Raw genomic sequence first — 17,045 nt, forward strand, 5'->3', positions numbered from 1 at the left:
CCCAATTCCTGCAGGTAAATTTTGGCTGAAAATGTCCAAAGCAAACTAAAACCAAGCCAATAATCTGGATTCCTTTCTATTGCCTTTAAATAGAAACTCTTCAGACCATCCCCATTTTAACTAGTTTTCATGCATACCTTCAGCAGCTGCCGTTACAGAGTCAGCTTCTGCAAAGACTTCACAATCCTTATTCTAAGAAATAAACGAGAGAGCAAAAGTGCAAGAAGTACAATGAATACTTCATTTTATTTTTCATTAAAAAAGAGACATTCCAACAACTGAAGGTGTTTGTTTTTCTCCATGCAGCCATTTCAGGTAGTGAGAGACGTTACGATGATCGCCTTGTTCTGTGGGGAACAAAGTCTGAGATGAGTAATTGTTAATACACAAATTTCTTAAATATTATAATGCTAGACTGGTTAAATCATTTGAGTTTAATCAGTAGATGTAAGATATTTACTCTTCTTTATTTCTGCCTAACTAGAATGCAAAATGCAGTCTCAGCTTTAATGCTTTTAGTTTAATGTCATATTACCTAGACTAGATATAACATACACAAAAACCCCACTGCTATGACAGTCACTATAATCACTCAGATTATTATTTTTTTAATAAATCCCAAAAGAACTTGAAAAAAATTCCTCCCAAAATTGCAGTAAACCAACCGTATGTTCTCAAAAGATTAAAGTGATAAGCAGTCAGCATTTACTGTCAATGACAAAATCATGACACTCATTTCCACGCAACATACATCTTTTTTACTTTAAAATGTACTTTACACGCTTTCTGCTCTGGCCGATATAATCTGTAGTTATTATGCATACCTACAAAATGTTGGAAATAAAAATTGTTAACTGGATTAGTTTTATGAAATGCAGAATAGCTTAAAATTAACTGACCATTCAGGTGGGCTGTTAGCTCTAAATATTCTTGTTAAACTTTCCAAATCTTCATTTTTGAAATGGAGCTCTTCAAGTAACGTGGTCAGGAACTGTGTGTATGCTGGGCTTCTCTGAGTATTTTTAAAAACTGGAATATTTTGTGACAACCTGGCAAGAAAAAAACAAACAAACAATAACAAACACTGTATACGTGTGATACAGAAAAGGACTTTTCAACATCAGCTATAAAGATGCAGGTCGTGTGAGTTCAGACAACTGTAGTGAAGAAAAGTTTGTAATGTCCCACTTGATTCATTGCAGTACAGCGTATGACTGTATATGTTACACACTGTTTGACCTGTACTGAAATACAAAAATTTATTAAGATGTAGTGAAACGGAAACAAAAAATTAAAAGAAAATGGGCCAGTAGTTTGTATGCCTTTAATAAATTGCATGCATGACTTAATTCGGGAAAAAAAAATTGGAATAAAATGCCAGATTACTTGTAAGAGAGAAAAAATATCAATGTAAAATTTCTTAACTGAAAGCTCTTACACATTCATCTCATAAAATTTGTATAGTTCCTTCTATGAATATAATGTGAAAGAGCAGTGAAATTCATCTTAAAGAAGAACATTCTTCTGCAAATTCTTAGTAGGGCTCCTGGACAGAAGCTGTGGGTAACTGCCATCACACACACAAAGACATACAGTTGGATGCATTTAATTGGAGGACTGCCCCCTGCAGTATGTCACAAAACGCATAGCACACCACACAGCGAGCTCATTTTGCTTTAAGGAAGATTTCTCCTATTACACAGAACCCTCCTACAGAGGCATTCTGGATTATTATTAATTTTACTTGATGCAAACAGACACACAAAACATCAGTTAAATTCCCAAAATGAGGGCCAGTCTGACTGTAATCAGAATATGATTCCTCAGCTTTGACAGTCTGGACCTTAAAGCAGTGTAAGTTAATCTTTACACACTGAAGTGCTATGAACTTAGGCTTTAGGAAAGACAGTCAAAATCAGATGCTATTAGAAAGAACTGATCCTTTGGCAAAGAGAACGCAGCTGATTTAAGCTTGAGAAGTTTTTATACGAGATACTAAAATTCAGTTTTACAACTGATGCTATATCAAAATACAGCATCGTAGTCAAGCTATTTTTTTGTTTTGCTAATGCAATGAAGTGCTTAAAACTGAAAGTGCCGAGAGTTGTCAAGTGAATGCTTCAAAAAATAAATAGAATCAAAGGGGGTAAAATTATATTTCTGAATTTAGCTAGTAGAGCTCAGCTTTAAATTTCAAACGGTACTTGGACTTTCTACGTTTGCTAGGTAGCAACATTTTACAGAAATTCAACCATTTGGGCCTGATTTGCTAAACTGTTAAGTAGGATGGAGTCCATCCAGTTTCCAGTGATTTTAATATTTACAATGAATGGAAGCTGAAAGTAGTTGCCAACTGAGAGAATAAAGTATGTTCATTTGAATAAGTGACAGACTTATCCCAATGTTACTTCGCAGGAGCTCACATCCCAGCAACAGTTGCTTGGTCTCAGTTACTGTATTTAGATAAATAGTGCTACAGAGAAATAGACACTGGGGAATATTTCAAAATTTTTGAGAATTGATGTGCTGTGAAGAAGCTGCTCAAGGTATTCTACAGCTTATTGAAAACTTCACAGCCCAGAGAACCTGTAAATATGTAACAACTGAGATCAGTCTCCTGTAGTCATTTGTATGAAGACCACCTTCCCTGTAGTAAAGCTGCATATAAACTCTCAATCTATATAAACTCTAATTCTGCATATAGACTCTTAATCTAAGCTAAAACAGTGCTGGAACACAAGCAGAAGATCTTACAAGGCACAGTAAATACAGTTCCCTGACATAGAAATAAGTTTCCAAAATTTCTTCATCAGTAAATAGATTTTTTACAGGTTAAATTATCTTCCATTTACTTGGGAACTCTATTTCAGTATGTCCATCTAATTAAATACTTTAACTACTCAGCACTGACATTTATTAAGATTTTAGGGGATGCTCAAAGTAACGATGTGATGTGAAATTAAACTGATGCATAAACCTCGCTTTGTAAACCTTTGAACAAAAGTGAAGTATTCAGAGTTAGACTTGTGATTTTTGGACTGCAGCCACTAGGCTTTGTTCTGTATTTAATGACAGGCAGGATGGAGCTGTCTCTCCTGGTGGGAAGTACAGTAGTTAGTATTTAATCTGGTAAAACAGTGTCTCCAACCAGGGCTGACAAGCTGGAGGCTTTTGCATCGTGATGCTTTATCAGCAGGGAAGCAGAGGAAGTGCTGATAGAAGATCAGTGACAATTTCTGACTGTTGGTCTGGAGACAAGGATAGTGGGAGAAAGATTAGGAGATGCATTATTACTACTCTTCAAGCTATTTTTCACAGGATTTAGTAGATTATATATGAAAAGAGATGGGTGGCATAAATAGTCATGACTTCCTAAATACTGGTGCCAGGAGGCTGCAAAATATTCTCTGCAGTGTTGTAAATCTACGAGCGTTTTAACTGAATTTTCTTTTTTCTACCTTGTGCTTAAGAGAATAAGAAAAATACTATTAAGAAAAAAGCAAACAGATTGTGCAATTTTAAGTAACATAGTGAAACAGCAATGCTACCCAGCTCACATGCTAAACAGTATTTCTATGTATATTTTTAAAACTGGGGTTTGTGAAATTACATAGTTTCATAAATTACAAATATTTCTCACTATTATGCCAAGTTTAAGACATTCTGTTTACAGAGTAGCTGTTGTAGCTCATGCTAAGAAAGAAAAAACCATTCTTATTCTCAAGTAGTGGCCAGGCCTTAAATACAATAGAACAAACTTACAAATGAAAATAGCTTTGGATTTATTTTTTTACCAGATCTTTGTTTGAAAAGTCATTAAGCTACTAATTATTTCCTAAGTGGGAGACAAAAATCAAGAAATAATTTCAGAGACACACGTGTAAGCTTCTAGCAATTATTTAAAAATTGTGCCTAGATGAAACACTTATGTATACATACGTACAAACACTTTAATCTTGGAAACCTGTCCGTAGGCATTTAAATGATGTTTTAACTTGTCATTTGAAAAATTGTTGTTCTCAGGTACCTTTCCACTTCTGTAATGGTTTTTGTAGTGGCTGTCTGACCGGATGGCGCAGGCACAAGTTGCTGGTTTGTACTAATGGATTTGATAGTCTTAGTAACACTGATCGCACCTAAATTAAATGTACTGCACAAAGGAGCATCATGGCTTGTGCTCTCATCCTTGCATGAAATGCTAACTGAACCAAACCATAGTTTCATGCAAATAAACCTTTGCAGTCTTTGGGATCAGTATCTTGACAGCTACGCTGACTCTATCTCTGAAGAAACTATCATGCCCAATTTAATGATATGCAAGATTTCAATTTAAAGATCATGGAATTGACTTGAAACTCTGAAGCATCTTTAGAAAAATCAGAGTGTAAACAGGAAATAAGATTTGAATCACAGTAATAGTATTTGGTTACTACAACAACAAAACAAGAAATACAAAGCCTGCTATTTGGTTAGCTCTTTTGCATATTGCAACATTAATGCTGAAAAAACTTTCGTGAAAAACTTAAGTGAGAAAAGCTAAAGAGTTAAGTGATTGAAAAAACCCTATCACCTACAGAAACGTACGTAATGTTGTCCAACATTACACACCCGTGCATCAAAAGACTGCCCTCAGCACACTGTTAAAAGGAAACTTTCACGCTCGCTTCATGGAAAAGTTGTAAAGTGTGTATCAGAGTTCGTGAAACAGTGCCGTTTCCTGCACACCCACTTACACCATATGGTAAACAGGGCTTTGTACAGTTTAAAAAGTGTTAAGAATGTCAAACTGTATCTGACTGATAAAATTTGTGTTCACTGACTATTCCACATATGCTACCTGCTAGAAAAAAAAAAAAAAGAAAAATTAATGTGAAGCCCAAGGTATTACTATCAAGCTATTAAATGACATCTGGCTGCTGAAAAACGTTTACCTAGTTGAGTGCTTCAACTCAAGATTCAAGCTTTCTATGAATTAGTCTCTTTAAAAAAACATTTGACAAGTACTTTTATAAATGAAAATGTATTTAGAAGTTAGTTACATTGTGTAAATTAAATGTAATAGACTGATATTGTTTGCAGTTTCTTCACTTATCAATGCCTACACTAACCCCTAAGACTGAAGACAATCAGAAAAGTTGATGGTGGAGTAATATATTCTGTGTAGTTAAGTAACTAATTGGCACTTCCTAAAAAAAAGTGATCTACTTGTATAATACCATTCTCCCTCGCATGCTTCAAGAAAACCTTCCCGGCCTTTTGTTTTAAAATGAACTCTGTGGTCCCCTTTGAAAGTCCCCACATTCAATGCCACCAGTGTGATATCATCCAGATAGTGGCCTCTGAAACAGGCACCTGAAGACAACGGTAAGAACACAACCACCTAAGAAAAGTCAAGTTTCTTTCAAGTATCTAAAATTGGTCACTTAAAATTACACAAAGAATGAAAGAATATGGGTGCACAGAAATGTACCCAGTATCATGCAAAGCTTTTGTATATTCATAAAGAAAAGCCATATTATTCTTCTCGAAACAGTTAATATTTAATTCCTCTTAGAAAAATGTAAGTATTGCCAGTGTTTCTAACTTCTTCTAAAAGCTTAAAAGCTAAAAGCCAGTCACTGTAGCAGAAGCCATGGATCCAAACTTAATGTATTTCAGCTCTTTACTCTGTTTTGGCATGCTTGGAAGTGACACAAAGATGGAATTATACAGTAGAATGAAGGAACAGGCACATCCTGCCTTTCTATAGAATGCTTTGCAAAATCAATTATAAACATTTTTACCAATTAATGACATTGTTTAAACACTGTGAATGATTCTTAAAACAGTCATCACAACATAGAAGTTCTTCTCTCAGTTTCCTTGTAGTTTCATACATTTAAGCCACCAATTGGACTGTGGCTATGAGCAATCTAGTCCTCTCATCCCACATGAATTTTAGCTCGAAGTCTGGAAAAACATGTTATTTATACATAACAAAGAATTAAAATGTTTACAAACCTCTTGCATCACTTTAGGTGTTATTAACATAGCTATTAATGGTCCAGAAATATCAAGCAGCCATTCCAGCAGTATGCTATTAGCATGTAATAGGCCAAAGCATATCTGCTCCGTTACTATGGCAGTAAAGCATTAAACAAATCCCCGTGTGAACAGAAAACTCCTGATTACTAAGATCTTCACAGTTATTGCCAATGTTCAGATGCACATGAACAATATTTTAATGGCAGCTCTACACTGAACTGTGTTGCTGAGGTTTGGCATGACTGGTGAATGATCCATGGCTTTTTGTGTGTGAGCAAATGGCTCTGAAAGCAGAGCTGATCTCAGTTCTTAGCTAAGGACTTCCTCACTGAGCAGGGTGCTAAAAGCTAAATGCACCATTTTGTCTTTTCTACACTTTGATTTTTCCTGACCATAATCATCTCTACTTTTCCACACTGGGTTGAATTACTCTCACTATGCAAAAATATAAATTAATTTCTATTACAAAAAAGAAGACTCTTTCTCATCAGTTAGATACTGATTGGTTTTCTTTATCAGATATCATTTAACACCTTAATAGTTGGATGCCCATGAGTCACTTTTGCTGTCTTGTGGATGTAAGTCTTTAAATCAAAGGCAGGAAATGCCACTGTCACATGGATCACAAATAATGGAAATTAACTTGGAAGTCTGTCTAATTTCCATTCAAAACTCACACTTGCAGGTCTATTACATGTCACTTCTGTATTTGGAAAAATGAAGTCATGAATGTAGGACAGCAGTTACCATCTTTATGAATAATGAATCAACAGTTATAGGAACTAAACTACAAGGGCATAAAAACAGCATTTCCTTCTTTTCTCCTTCTGAATGTTTTATCCTCAAAAATACTGTTTGGGACAGTATTACCTAAATATTTTCTGATTGGAGATTTACAAGGAGTATTCATAAGAAGAGTGCCTTTTGCCAACTCTGCTGGCAACAGAGGTTGCCAACAACTTCCATTTTGAGGTGAAATCATCTCTGATTGCTTCTGTGAGATATAAAGGACTGCAACACTACGGAGTGGACCAAAATATATATGCAGCAGTGCCAGCTGGCAAGTGGCAGGAGCGGGAATTGTCTGCAGTCTGACCCTGTGGAAGGCCAGTCAAAGGGCAAGTCACTGAGGGCCAGAACAAAGCTTGCACTAGGCAGGCTGCTGGCCACATCAATCACATTGACTCACTTCATGGACCAACAGTAGATCACAGGACAGTACCAAGGAGGCTGCCATCACTTTGACAGGAGCCCCTACGTTGTTTCAATATTACAAGATACTTTAATTTCATCAACAGCTCAAGACTCCTTCAGCAGCTCTTTACAATGAATTTCCCATTCCTTGCACTGCAACCGGAAAGGATAGCATAAAACCTCATCCATACCTTCAAATAAGCTTTTGAACAGATATAAAATACTAAATAGCAGTATCGTTTTGCAAATCATTCTCAGTAATAGTTCATCTCATGTAGTGTTAAAAATCCTCTAAAAATATACAGAGCCTTGTTCAGTAGGTGTAATCCTTCCATTGTAATTTGTTCTACTCCATCATCACACAAGGATTTTTTTTTTAAATTGTAAATATTTCAGAGAGAGATATATATATATTCAGATATATATATTGCACTACTCGTGTTAAAGATTTGATGGGCTTAGCAATGCAATAAAAACGTTATTACTCAGAAATGACATTTAATATAGCACAACTTTACAGATTACAATCTTGTTTTCCATTTTAGTTATGGCAGAAGTCTGCGGTGCAACCGATTAAACAAAAAGTAATTGTTTTGTTTAAGACAAATGACCGAGTCAATACAACGAGTGTTCCAGATCAGCAGTAGAACATTGAAGTAGTTGTGCATTGCAGCCTGTAGACCATCTGCCTGTACGTGCAACTGGAGTGTAGCCATGTATCAATCACTTAAAATTACTGCTTCAGTCGATGGGCTGAATTGAAAAACTGGCAGCATTTACTCATTGCATAAATCCTTACTGAAGGGTGTTCAGGCATTCTGACAGAACAACTCAGAACATTAACTTGAGGTAGAGTCCCTAATTAACTGGTGTACCACTGGATACAGTACACTTGTTTAGAGATAAGCAGCCTTTTTAGTGAAGTATCTGAAATCACAGCAGGGATTTCCACAACCTTAAAGCTATGCTTTCCATCAGGCAAAAGTTAATATTGTTCAGAAAGCTGATCAATGTGTCAAAGCAGCACAATGTGTCTGTAATTGTAAGCTAAAGCTGCAATGCCGGGGAACTTAGAAAATATTTTTGGCTATATATTTAAATGCTTACACAGGCATCCTGTGTTAAAAGACACTCAGAAAATAACAACATTACACCCTCAACTTACGTAATTTAGCTGTTATGCTCAGTATCATTAAAAAAAAAAAAAAAAAAAAAAAAAAAAAAAAAAAAGACAGTTTTCTGATTACTTTCTTTTGAACATGATTTAAAAAGCTCAATTTTTTTTTTTTTTTTAAACATTGTTAAAAGCAGAAGGCTGTCTCCGGAGTGAGCACGTTCCATTAGAACACATTAATATTTGACAGAAAATCTTGAACTGGAAGCATTTAACTTACAAACAATATGCAGAGGTATTTAAAGGCATCTCTAGAGTTAAGTCTTCTGTTTAATTAAATGATGATACTACTGAGGAAAAATGTGATTAGTGTCATTTACCAGTCCAGAAGTAAAGTAGCCCTTAATTTGGAGCCCTCTGTAAGCATATCCTTACGGTCAAAGACAGAAGTCAGTTTTCAGGCACTTTTTTTGTCAGTATCCATACATTTATTCACATTTTTCTTTTTTCTTCAGTGAAAGATAAATGCTCTAAAAACAGCACTGTTGAATGATAATAACTGACAAATAAGCAAGTAAATTTCCTACTGAGGGTAGAAAGGGTAAAAAGCTACTTCTGGTCTAGTTTGAAACCAGCCTAAATATCCTAAAGACAAGAATTTTGTAGCTAAAGTGCAATTTATGTTTTATTCATTATTTAACTTTCCTTTCATTATTGTGTAGTGACTTGTCCACAGCATCCAGCCCAGACACTTTAATCCTCTGATGGCAACAGAAACTAAATTATTCATATTTAATTTTTTTTTGTCCACTACATTTAAATCAATGCTACAGACACAGATTCAAAATTGACTGGCATTCCTACATAATACAGATACATGCAAAATTTATGGTTTGTTCAAAAGTAAACTTTGGTCACTGTTTCCACTGCCTTTGGTTTTTCATATGCAGCTTCTACAAAACTATTCTATATATATATATATTTAAATATATATATACATTTAAATACATATTTATGAATACACTCTGAATAATTATATACATTTCGTCTTCAAAAATTCACACCTTAGCATTTAGCTGGTTTCCAGATACAAGTTAACTTCATTGTCTTTGAACAAGACCAAATTTCACTCTCGGTGGAGCCAAGTGAATACAACTAACAGTCAAGAGAAAGCATACGTGCAGTAACCAGGATTTCATACAGGAGGCAAAAAACGGGGACGCAGGAAGCTCTGCTTTACTATGTGGGTGACAGCAAAGGCTGCCCACGGGGGCTGTGGGGTCTCCTCTTCAGAGGCTTTCAAGAGGTGCCAGACACGGCCTGGCACCATGCTGTGGGTATCCCTGCTCAAGCAGGGGTTGGATCAGATGGATCCAGAGGTGTCTGCCAGCCTTAGCCCTGTTGGGATTCTCTGATCCAACCACCTGGTAAAACTGCTTACAAAGAACTGAAAAAGAATCAGTGGATTTCCCATCTCTCCCCTGCTATTTTCCCCCCTCCTTTTTTATTTTTTTTCCAAATCCAAACAGGCAATTGGCAATTCAGAAAATCTGAATCTATTTTCAAATATTTGTTTGAAAATGACTATAAACACAAAATACCACACAGGTCTAGTAAAAACACCTAGTTATTTGGGCAGTGCTACACAGCATAGAGCTTCCTAAAGATTTAATAGTGGATTAGAAAAGCCTCTAGCCAAACGAGACCACTAGGGAAGCACCGACCATCTCAGAGATGGCTGTGGTTTCTTATCCTAAGTTCTTCTTAGTTTAGCCACATCAAAGACTGTTTCATCATTTTTGCTAACAGATATGACTGCAGGTTGATTTTCAAATACCAACTCAAGTATATTACCACCTTTACACCACCACATTCCAAGTTATGATAATGCCTGTTCACAGACATACAGTATCAGAACTTTCATATTAAAATGTGGCAATTAAAGCACTTACATTCATACTGGGAGTTGTTCCAAACAGTTTCAAATTAGCTCACTTATCTACATAAATCCAAGGCAATAAAAAGTTCACAATGTAAGCCCAGAAGAAATCACTATCAGCTGTTTCCCTCTAACAAATCTAGGTTTCTTAGGTACACATTTCAAGGACAGGCCTTGTTTAAAGAGCTCAATTTATTTGAAGTCTCTTTCCTGCTATCCAGCTGACAGATCAAAGGTACTTCTCACTCTTAGCATTTGCTCCCATTTTACCCTCTTTTTCAACTTAGTAAAAATTTAAGTTTAGATAGATTTAAAATTTATTTTAAAATTCATTCTTTCATCTTTTTCAGTCTTTTATTCCTTAGCTTTTCTTGTTCCTCAGAGTTTTCCCGTGACACTTCCCAAATATTGGAATCCTTGGGTTACTTAGTCACAAGAAATTATGCACAGATAGAAGACACTGGGAGATTCAGAAATGCTGAGATAAACATTTCAGTCTCTGTAATGCTTACTAATGCTGTGTAAAATATACACTGTTGTATAAATTATTGTAAACACTCAGTGAGACCATTTGATATCTAAAAGATGCAAAGATGCACCTATATTTCAACCACATCCATTTTTTGCAGTTTTTTGTTGTCAGCGTTGTTGTCTTTCTTTTTTTTCCTGTCATATACTGGCGATCTGTTGCTGAGAAGTCATTATCTCAATGGTATGCAAAAAAGCCCTGACAAAACAAAACAACCACCCCTTCAATAAATATTAAATCAGAACTATACTGTCATACAGGTGGAACAGCTACAATATAATAAGCTTAGGTAAATAATTTGTCAATACTTGACTTCGTAAAATGTACTCACCTGCACTCAAATACTATGGAAACAATGATCATAAAATTGATTATAGTTTAGTTGCACAACTTTCTAACATTGTAATTTGATTACCTGCCTTTCACTCTGATATACAGATCAAACACCTGGAATAATGCAGCTGAGTAAAGAGACATGCTAGGAATAGATTTGCTTCAACTGTGTCCAATTTTTTTTTTCCCCAGAAGATAAACATAAGGACTCCCAAAAGAGGCTGCATTTTCTGATTGTTTTCATAAGTATGAAAGGAACACATTTCAGAAAATACTGAAATTAATTTTTTCCCTTCAGTATTAACGTCCCATATTAGGATTAAAACTTAATTAATTGCCAGAGTGGATCTGGACTCTCAGAGTGAAAATGCTTTTATGTTTCAAGAAGTAACATACAAAGGAGAAGTACAGACTTCCTTTGCACTTGATTCCTGCCTTATCAGGAAGTGAAGACAAGTCTCCTGTTCATCAGTTTACTACTCACTATCATTTATTACATCAAAAATTGTTTGTCAGCTTTCTGAATTAATTTTTCATGCTTCCAATTAATTTTCAGTTTATCTCCAGTCACTGTAGGGTATTAGAGAAACGGCAACATTCTCCAGCATAACATCACCTGTATGAAATCTCTGTTTATTTCCCCCTCACACAGATCTTTGTTGCATGGATCTCTGAGAAATCCTGTGGACTACTGCTCTAAGTCAAGCAAATTGTAACTTAGCTGAGTTTCATAAAGCCAGGTTTTGAAGATCTTCATGGTTTTTAGTATCTTTCAGGATTCTTTCTGACTGCTTAAAAGAAGTTATTTATTTCATAGCAAAAATACTGTCTGTCTTGTCAGGTCTGACACTTTCAACAGGAGTAAGACAAAAGAAAACAGAATCTCCAGAATGAAGTACTGTCTTTTCTAAACAGCCCATCTTGCTGCCTGGCATTATCAAGTTTTAAATTTCATAATCTGTGACAAGCACTGTAAGGAAAGGACTGATCAGATCTTTCAAAAAAATACTGCACTTACAGGGATTTCCACAATCAAGAGTTCTTATATTACAGTGGTTCCAGAAGAGCTCAGTAATACCACTTCTACTTTGGGCAAAATTTATTTCAGAGCTGAAAGAACAGAACTCATCTTAGGCTACTAGTGGTATCATTCAATCTCTGCACAGAACAAAAAAATTAATCCAGAACCCAAGCTAGAAACTCGTACAGAATAACAGCAGATCACATTCTAGGAAGCTGTAGCAACTTTTCCAATGACGTATGCATTTAATTCTTTCTTTTTCTTTTTTTTTTTTTCCTTCAGAAAAAAAGCCAAATCAACTCTGATTCGCATCTTAAAATCAAATTTCCTCTAAGTCAGGAACTCCTTCTATGGGTCGTGTCCCCAGCAAATGTAGGCTGTTCTTCAGAAAGTTTACCAAGATAAAGTTAAAACTTTGAAAATAAAGGACACATTTGTGTGTCAGTCATGTTTTTCTTATAACAGATGGGTTGTGTTTCATGATAAAAAATGTTTGCATTGAATGTATTAAGATTAATTATTAATAAGGAAACAAGTATATTTTTGTAAGGTTAGAGCTTTGAGACTCAGTTGCAAAATTAACAGTTCAGTTTGCTCAGTGGTTGAAGTTAAAATATATTTAAAACTAAGTTTAGGGCAACTGTTAACAGCATTAACCATGTCTTTTGAAGCTTTACTTCAGAACTGTCTATATTACAGTTTGACTGTACAACCTACTCTGTTATGGCATGAGTCTGAACAAGCAAGGATGTATGAAGCAATTATAGAAGGAGGGGAAAATATGACTCCAAAAAAAGTCAGCTTAATATATACATTTTCAATGAGCATAAATTTAAAAGAGTTCGCTCTCTAATAGTGCTGGACATTTTTTCCATCTGCTTGATCATCACAGATTTGTGGCATGAAGTTCAATAGGACACGAACTGCAATAGCTTCCCAAAGAGTCAACATGATAAAAATGTCTTCCAGAACTGGGTTGAAACAGAATTTGCAACAAAAAACATGTTTACTTATACAGAACAAAAAAAATGAACTGGCAGAGGAAAGTACTTTTTCTACTACCATACTTTCAATCCATAAACTACAAGTACCTTTGGAATATAAAGTTGACAAAAGCATCTAAAGAAGAAGCTCCAAAATTATACTCTGCATAAGATTATTTCTAGATTTATGTTCCTCCTGTAACAAAGGGATTAGTCAGGAAAACACCGCCATGAATGTCATTTGCAACTGGTGAGGCGCTCCTGTACAGCATCCTTGCACAGCTGGGGATGACTTCAATCTTCTGCATGCCCCCACACACATCTGCTAGGAGCACACAGATTTCTGTCTCTTCGAGGGATTGCCAGTACACCTGGCAGAAAGACATGACCCTGCTCCTCCCTTGTGACGGGCAGAAAAACTGACAGGCACAGAGATCGTATTGCACCCAACACCCTGGTTCCAAGCAAAAGAAGTCTAGGAGACAGTGTGTGCTAAGATATCACTGCTGCTGCTGAGACCAAGGACCAGAACTGTAAAGGGAAACTAATCATCCTATCTGAGAGTTTGTGCTGGGCAGAGCACGCCCAAGTATCCCATTCAAAAGGCTGTCCACAAGAAGTACCAGAATGGAAAAGGACTGCAGCTGTCTGTGCTGCACTAAAGTACAAACTGCCGCTTTCTTGTACCAGCAACTAGCAACACAGTGTTTTTTCTTTTCTCTTTTCTTTTGTTTTAATTATGAGATTCTTTCAAACTCCTAAGATTTCTTCTTCTTTCTCCTTTACAAATGAACAAGATGCTTAATTAATTTTAAAGTTGGCACTGATTAATATCCCAATGAACAACACTGCAATCCTTCAAAATACTGTTCTATGTATTTCTATTTCCTAAGTAATACTGGAACATGCTGGGAGGAAGTGAAGTAATACTGATCTCCTGCACATTATGCCAAATAAGCAGATTGCATTTGCTTAGGAAATGCTGATAAGTAAGAACTGCTTAACAGAAAACACATTTGAGTTCACACTTAACCAAATGACAATCAAAAACTATTAAGAATGAAAAAAGGAAGAACATATACATTCATTTTTTAACCATGTTGAAAAACCTTGCATTTTCTTTATTTCACAAAAAACTACAAGTTGAGAGCAAGAGGACAGACAAAGACTCGGCCTTCATTTCGAATGCTTTTACAAAAAGAAAGGTTTGGGGGCTTTTGTCCCTGCAAACTGTTTCAGAAGGGGGAAAAAAAATTGCATTTCTAGCTCAATTATGAACAACTCTTCTTAGCTGAAACCTACTTTCTGTCATCAGATGTGGAATAAAAGATCATCCCCCTGATTTTTAAGTGGTTTACTCAGGAAAAAAACTGCTGTCTTGAGTTCAGGTGCCATTTTTATAGTCACTCTGCAAATCTGATTCATATCTAATATGTATTTGTGCATTTCACACATGTAGACATTTCCAGGCAAGAACAAAACAGGGATATCACAAACATCTAAATTTGTCTGAAAATATCTTAGGAATTTCAGTGTTGAATAATACAAATGCTCTGTTGTGCAAAGAAGTAAAACTGAATACTTGAACGTAAGATTCTCCAGTTCCTGAACTGTTATCTCCAAGAGAGTAAACCTCTAGAGTACATCTCCACATGACACATTTATCTAAAGTGGCTGCACACACGTAACGATGGCTTTTGTTTTGTGATCGTGGTCATTTTGAGTTTGTTTAAATACTGCAGCCCAATGCCTATACGCTAATCCCAGAACATTCTGAAACGTTTCAAAGCTTTTAGCGGGAGGAACCTCTTGCATAGGCTTTGTAGATGAAGCTGACCACAGTTCACTGGAACCAGCCAGCTCAGATAAATAAGATGAAAGCAGACATTTCCTGAAAATATCTTGAAAGCTTTCCATTAGACTGTACCAGGGGTATACAGTAAAAACAGCAAGTGCCCATGCTTATATAGCAACCGATCTTCCCACTGCTTTCTCCATTCCGTCTTGATTACTGTCTGTGTATCTATTTATCTGCTTCACTTTAACATCTTGTAAAGTACTTTGGGAGAAAAAGGATGCAACTTCTGTTTGCTGGTTTACATTACAAAGTAGTTACTGGTGTAACACAAAATTCTACTTAACATTGGTATTAAATATGACAGGGAGATACAAAAATTTACAACACCTAATGGGCAAAAAAATCAGAAATTTGATCTACGGAACATTTCAGAGTCAGCCACTCCACAATAGGCATGAATGCAAGCATTCACACAGAATTCTCTGGCTGTCGAAGTGTATTCTAAGAAAGTCAATATAGTCACAAAGACAGGAGTGCCTCAGGCTAGATTTTCAATTTGATTGAATAAATCCAGCTGTTCACTAGAAAGAGGAAATGCTTCACCACTGGGATCTCCAACATTTTATAATTCTAGAAAGATCGTCAGACCACTTACTGTCAGGTACTTTACTTCAGAACAATGAATTAGAAGTCCAACTTTCTTTAACAGTCAAAAAATTTGAGGGCATTTAAGTGCTTAGAATGATTTTTGGAAGGAAGGCCAGCAGAATACAAAGGGAGCCCAGATCTTATCTAAGCACTAAAATTAGGTGTAAGATTGGGCGTTGACACTATCCTACGTGTAGATTCTACAAAGATTTAATTCACAAACTTTTAATGAAGAAAGGATAACATTATCATAGTACAAACTATTAAGCAGTGATAAGTCTTTGGGTCAGTATAGCTGTAATGATAATATTGAGTCTCCCAATAGCACAGAAAGTGTCATTGTACTCTGAAAGTGCACTGTGAACTTAAGCACACCGTATGTCCCTAGGAGAAGGAAGTGGTGAACCACAATATCGATGCACAAAGTCGAGTGCAAGTCCAACAGTTGCTACTTTAAACAAAGTTTGCCTCCTTCCAAACAAAACAAAAATACTTGAGGTCTTAGAAGTTTCTTTTCATATATACCCTGAAATCCCATGCTCACCCTGCCTTCTTTAGTTTGTGTTCTTACGCCTCATGCAGCACAGGGTATATGTAATGTGGTTGGTCTTCCTGCTGGAAAGAGGAAGTTTCAGGGTCTTGCTTATGCTACTGCACTCCTGAGCATTACGACAAAAAAGTCATCCTGTGTTGGGCTGGGTCAAGACATTGGAATACATTACTGGAATAACTCATTTATTTAGGCATGGACCCCTAGAAAGCAAAGGTAAAAAAAAAAAAAAACCTTGGTTCTCTGCTTCTACTGATTGCTTCCAAGACTGCCTGCTACTTGTAGAACATTTAAAAGCAATTGTAAAACAACCATTAGCTATGACAACATTTAGACCTCATCATAATGCAGCACAGACCAGCTATATATTTTAGCTTCCGTTCAGAAGAGTCACAATTTCCTTAAATGTACAGAAGCTACTTGAAAAATTCATAAGATCTGTTTCACAAATTACCAATTCAACCATAAGAATATATAGTAAAAATGACAAAAGATTTGTTCTTATAGTTGATAAAAAATGTATGCCAAGGCATTCAAGTAAAGTTACTTTCTGTGTTCTGATTTAATGAATCATTTGAGCGGTATCTGGCTGGGTGACAGAGATGCAAGGCTCGCTGAAGCCTACTCTAATGCCTACTGGTATAGCCTTCCTTGGGACAGTAAAGCCAGAACAATGTGTCAGACTGAAGTAATATCAAAGAAAGTAAATGCAGTACTGGGGATGCTATGAGGTTGGCCCACAACATCTCTTGACCTGTGAATATCTGTAAGTACTTCTCTGTCCTACTGGCTCCAGTGACCCAGGAAACGCAAAAGAAGAAGCAGCAGTGCGGTAATAAACGGCCTCTGAAATAAGATTTCTGCAATCTTGTAATTCAAGCTGAAAGACATACAAAGATTGCTTGATGGTTT

At 36.0% G+C, this 17,045-nt stretch overlaps 1 protein-coding gene across 1 annotated transcript in view; it reads right to left on the reverse strand.

Moving 5' to 3' along the window:
• Window positions 1-114: 114 nt before the first annotated feature.
• Window positions 115-17,045, reverse strand: part of RPAP2 (RNA polymerase II associated protein 2) — a 34,887-nt gene continuing 17,956 nt past the window's right edge. Inside the window, exons 12-13 of the mRNA XM_042819749.1 lie at window positions 900-1,049; window positions 115-347 (exon numbers count right to left, since the gene is read on the reverse strand). Coding sequence (XP_042675683.1) covers window position 347; window positions 900-1,049 — 151 coding nt within the window. The 3' untranslated portion in view covers window positions 115-346. The remainder of the gene's footprint in view (window positions 348-899; window positions 1,050-17,045) is intronic.

Source organism: Centrocercus urophasianus, unplaced genomic scaffold (assembly GCF_019232065.1).
Source record: "Centrocercus urophasianus isolate 14NV4802_14NV808 unplaced genomic scaffold, USGS_Curo_1.0 seq_18, whole genome shotgun sequence".
Classification (NCBI taxonomy): domain Eukaryota; kingdom Metazoa; phylum Chordata; class Aves; order Galliformes; family Phasianidae; genus Centrocercus; species Centrocercus urophasianus.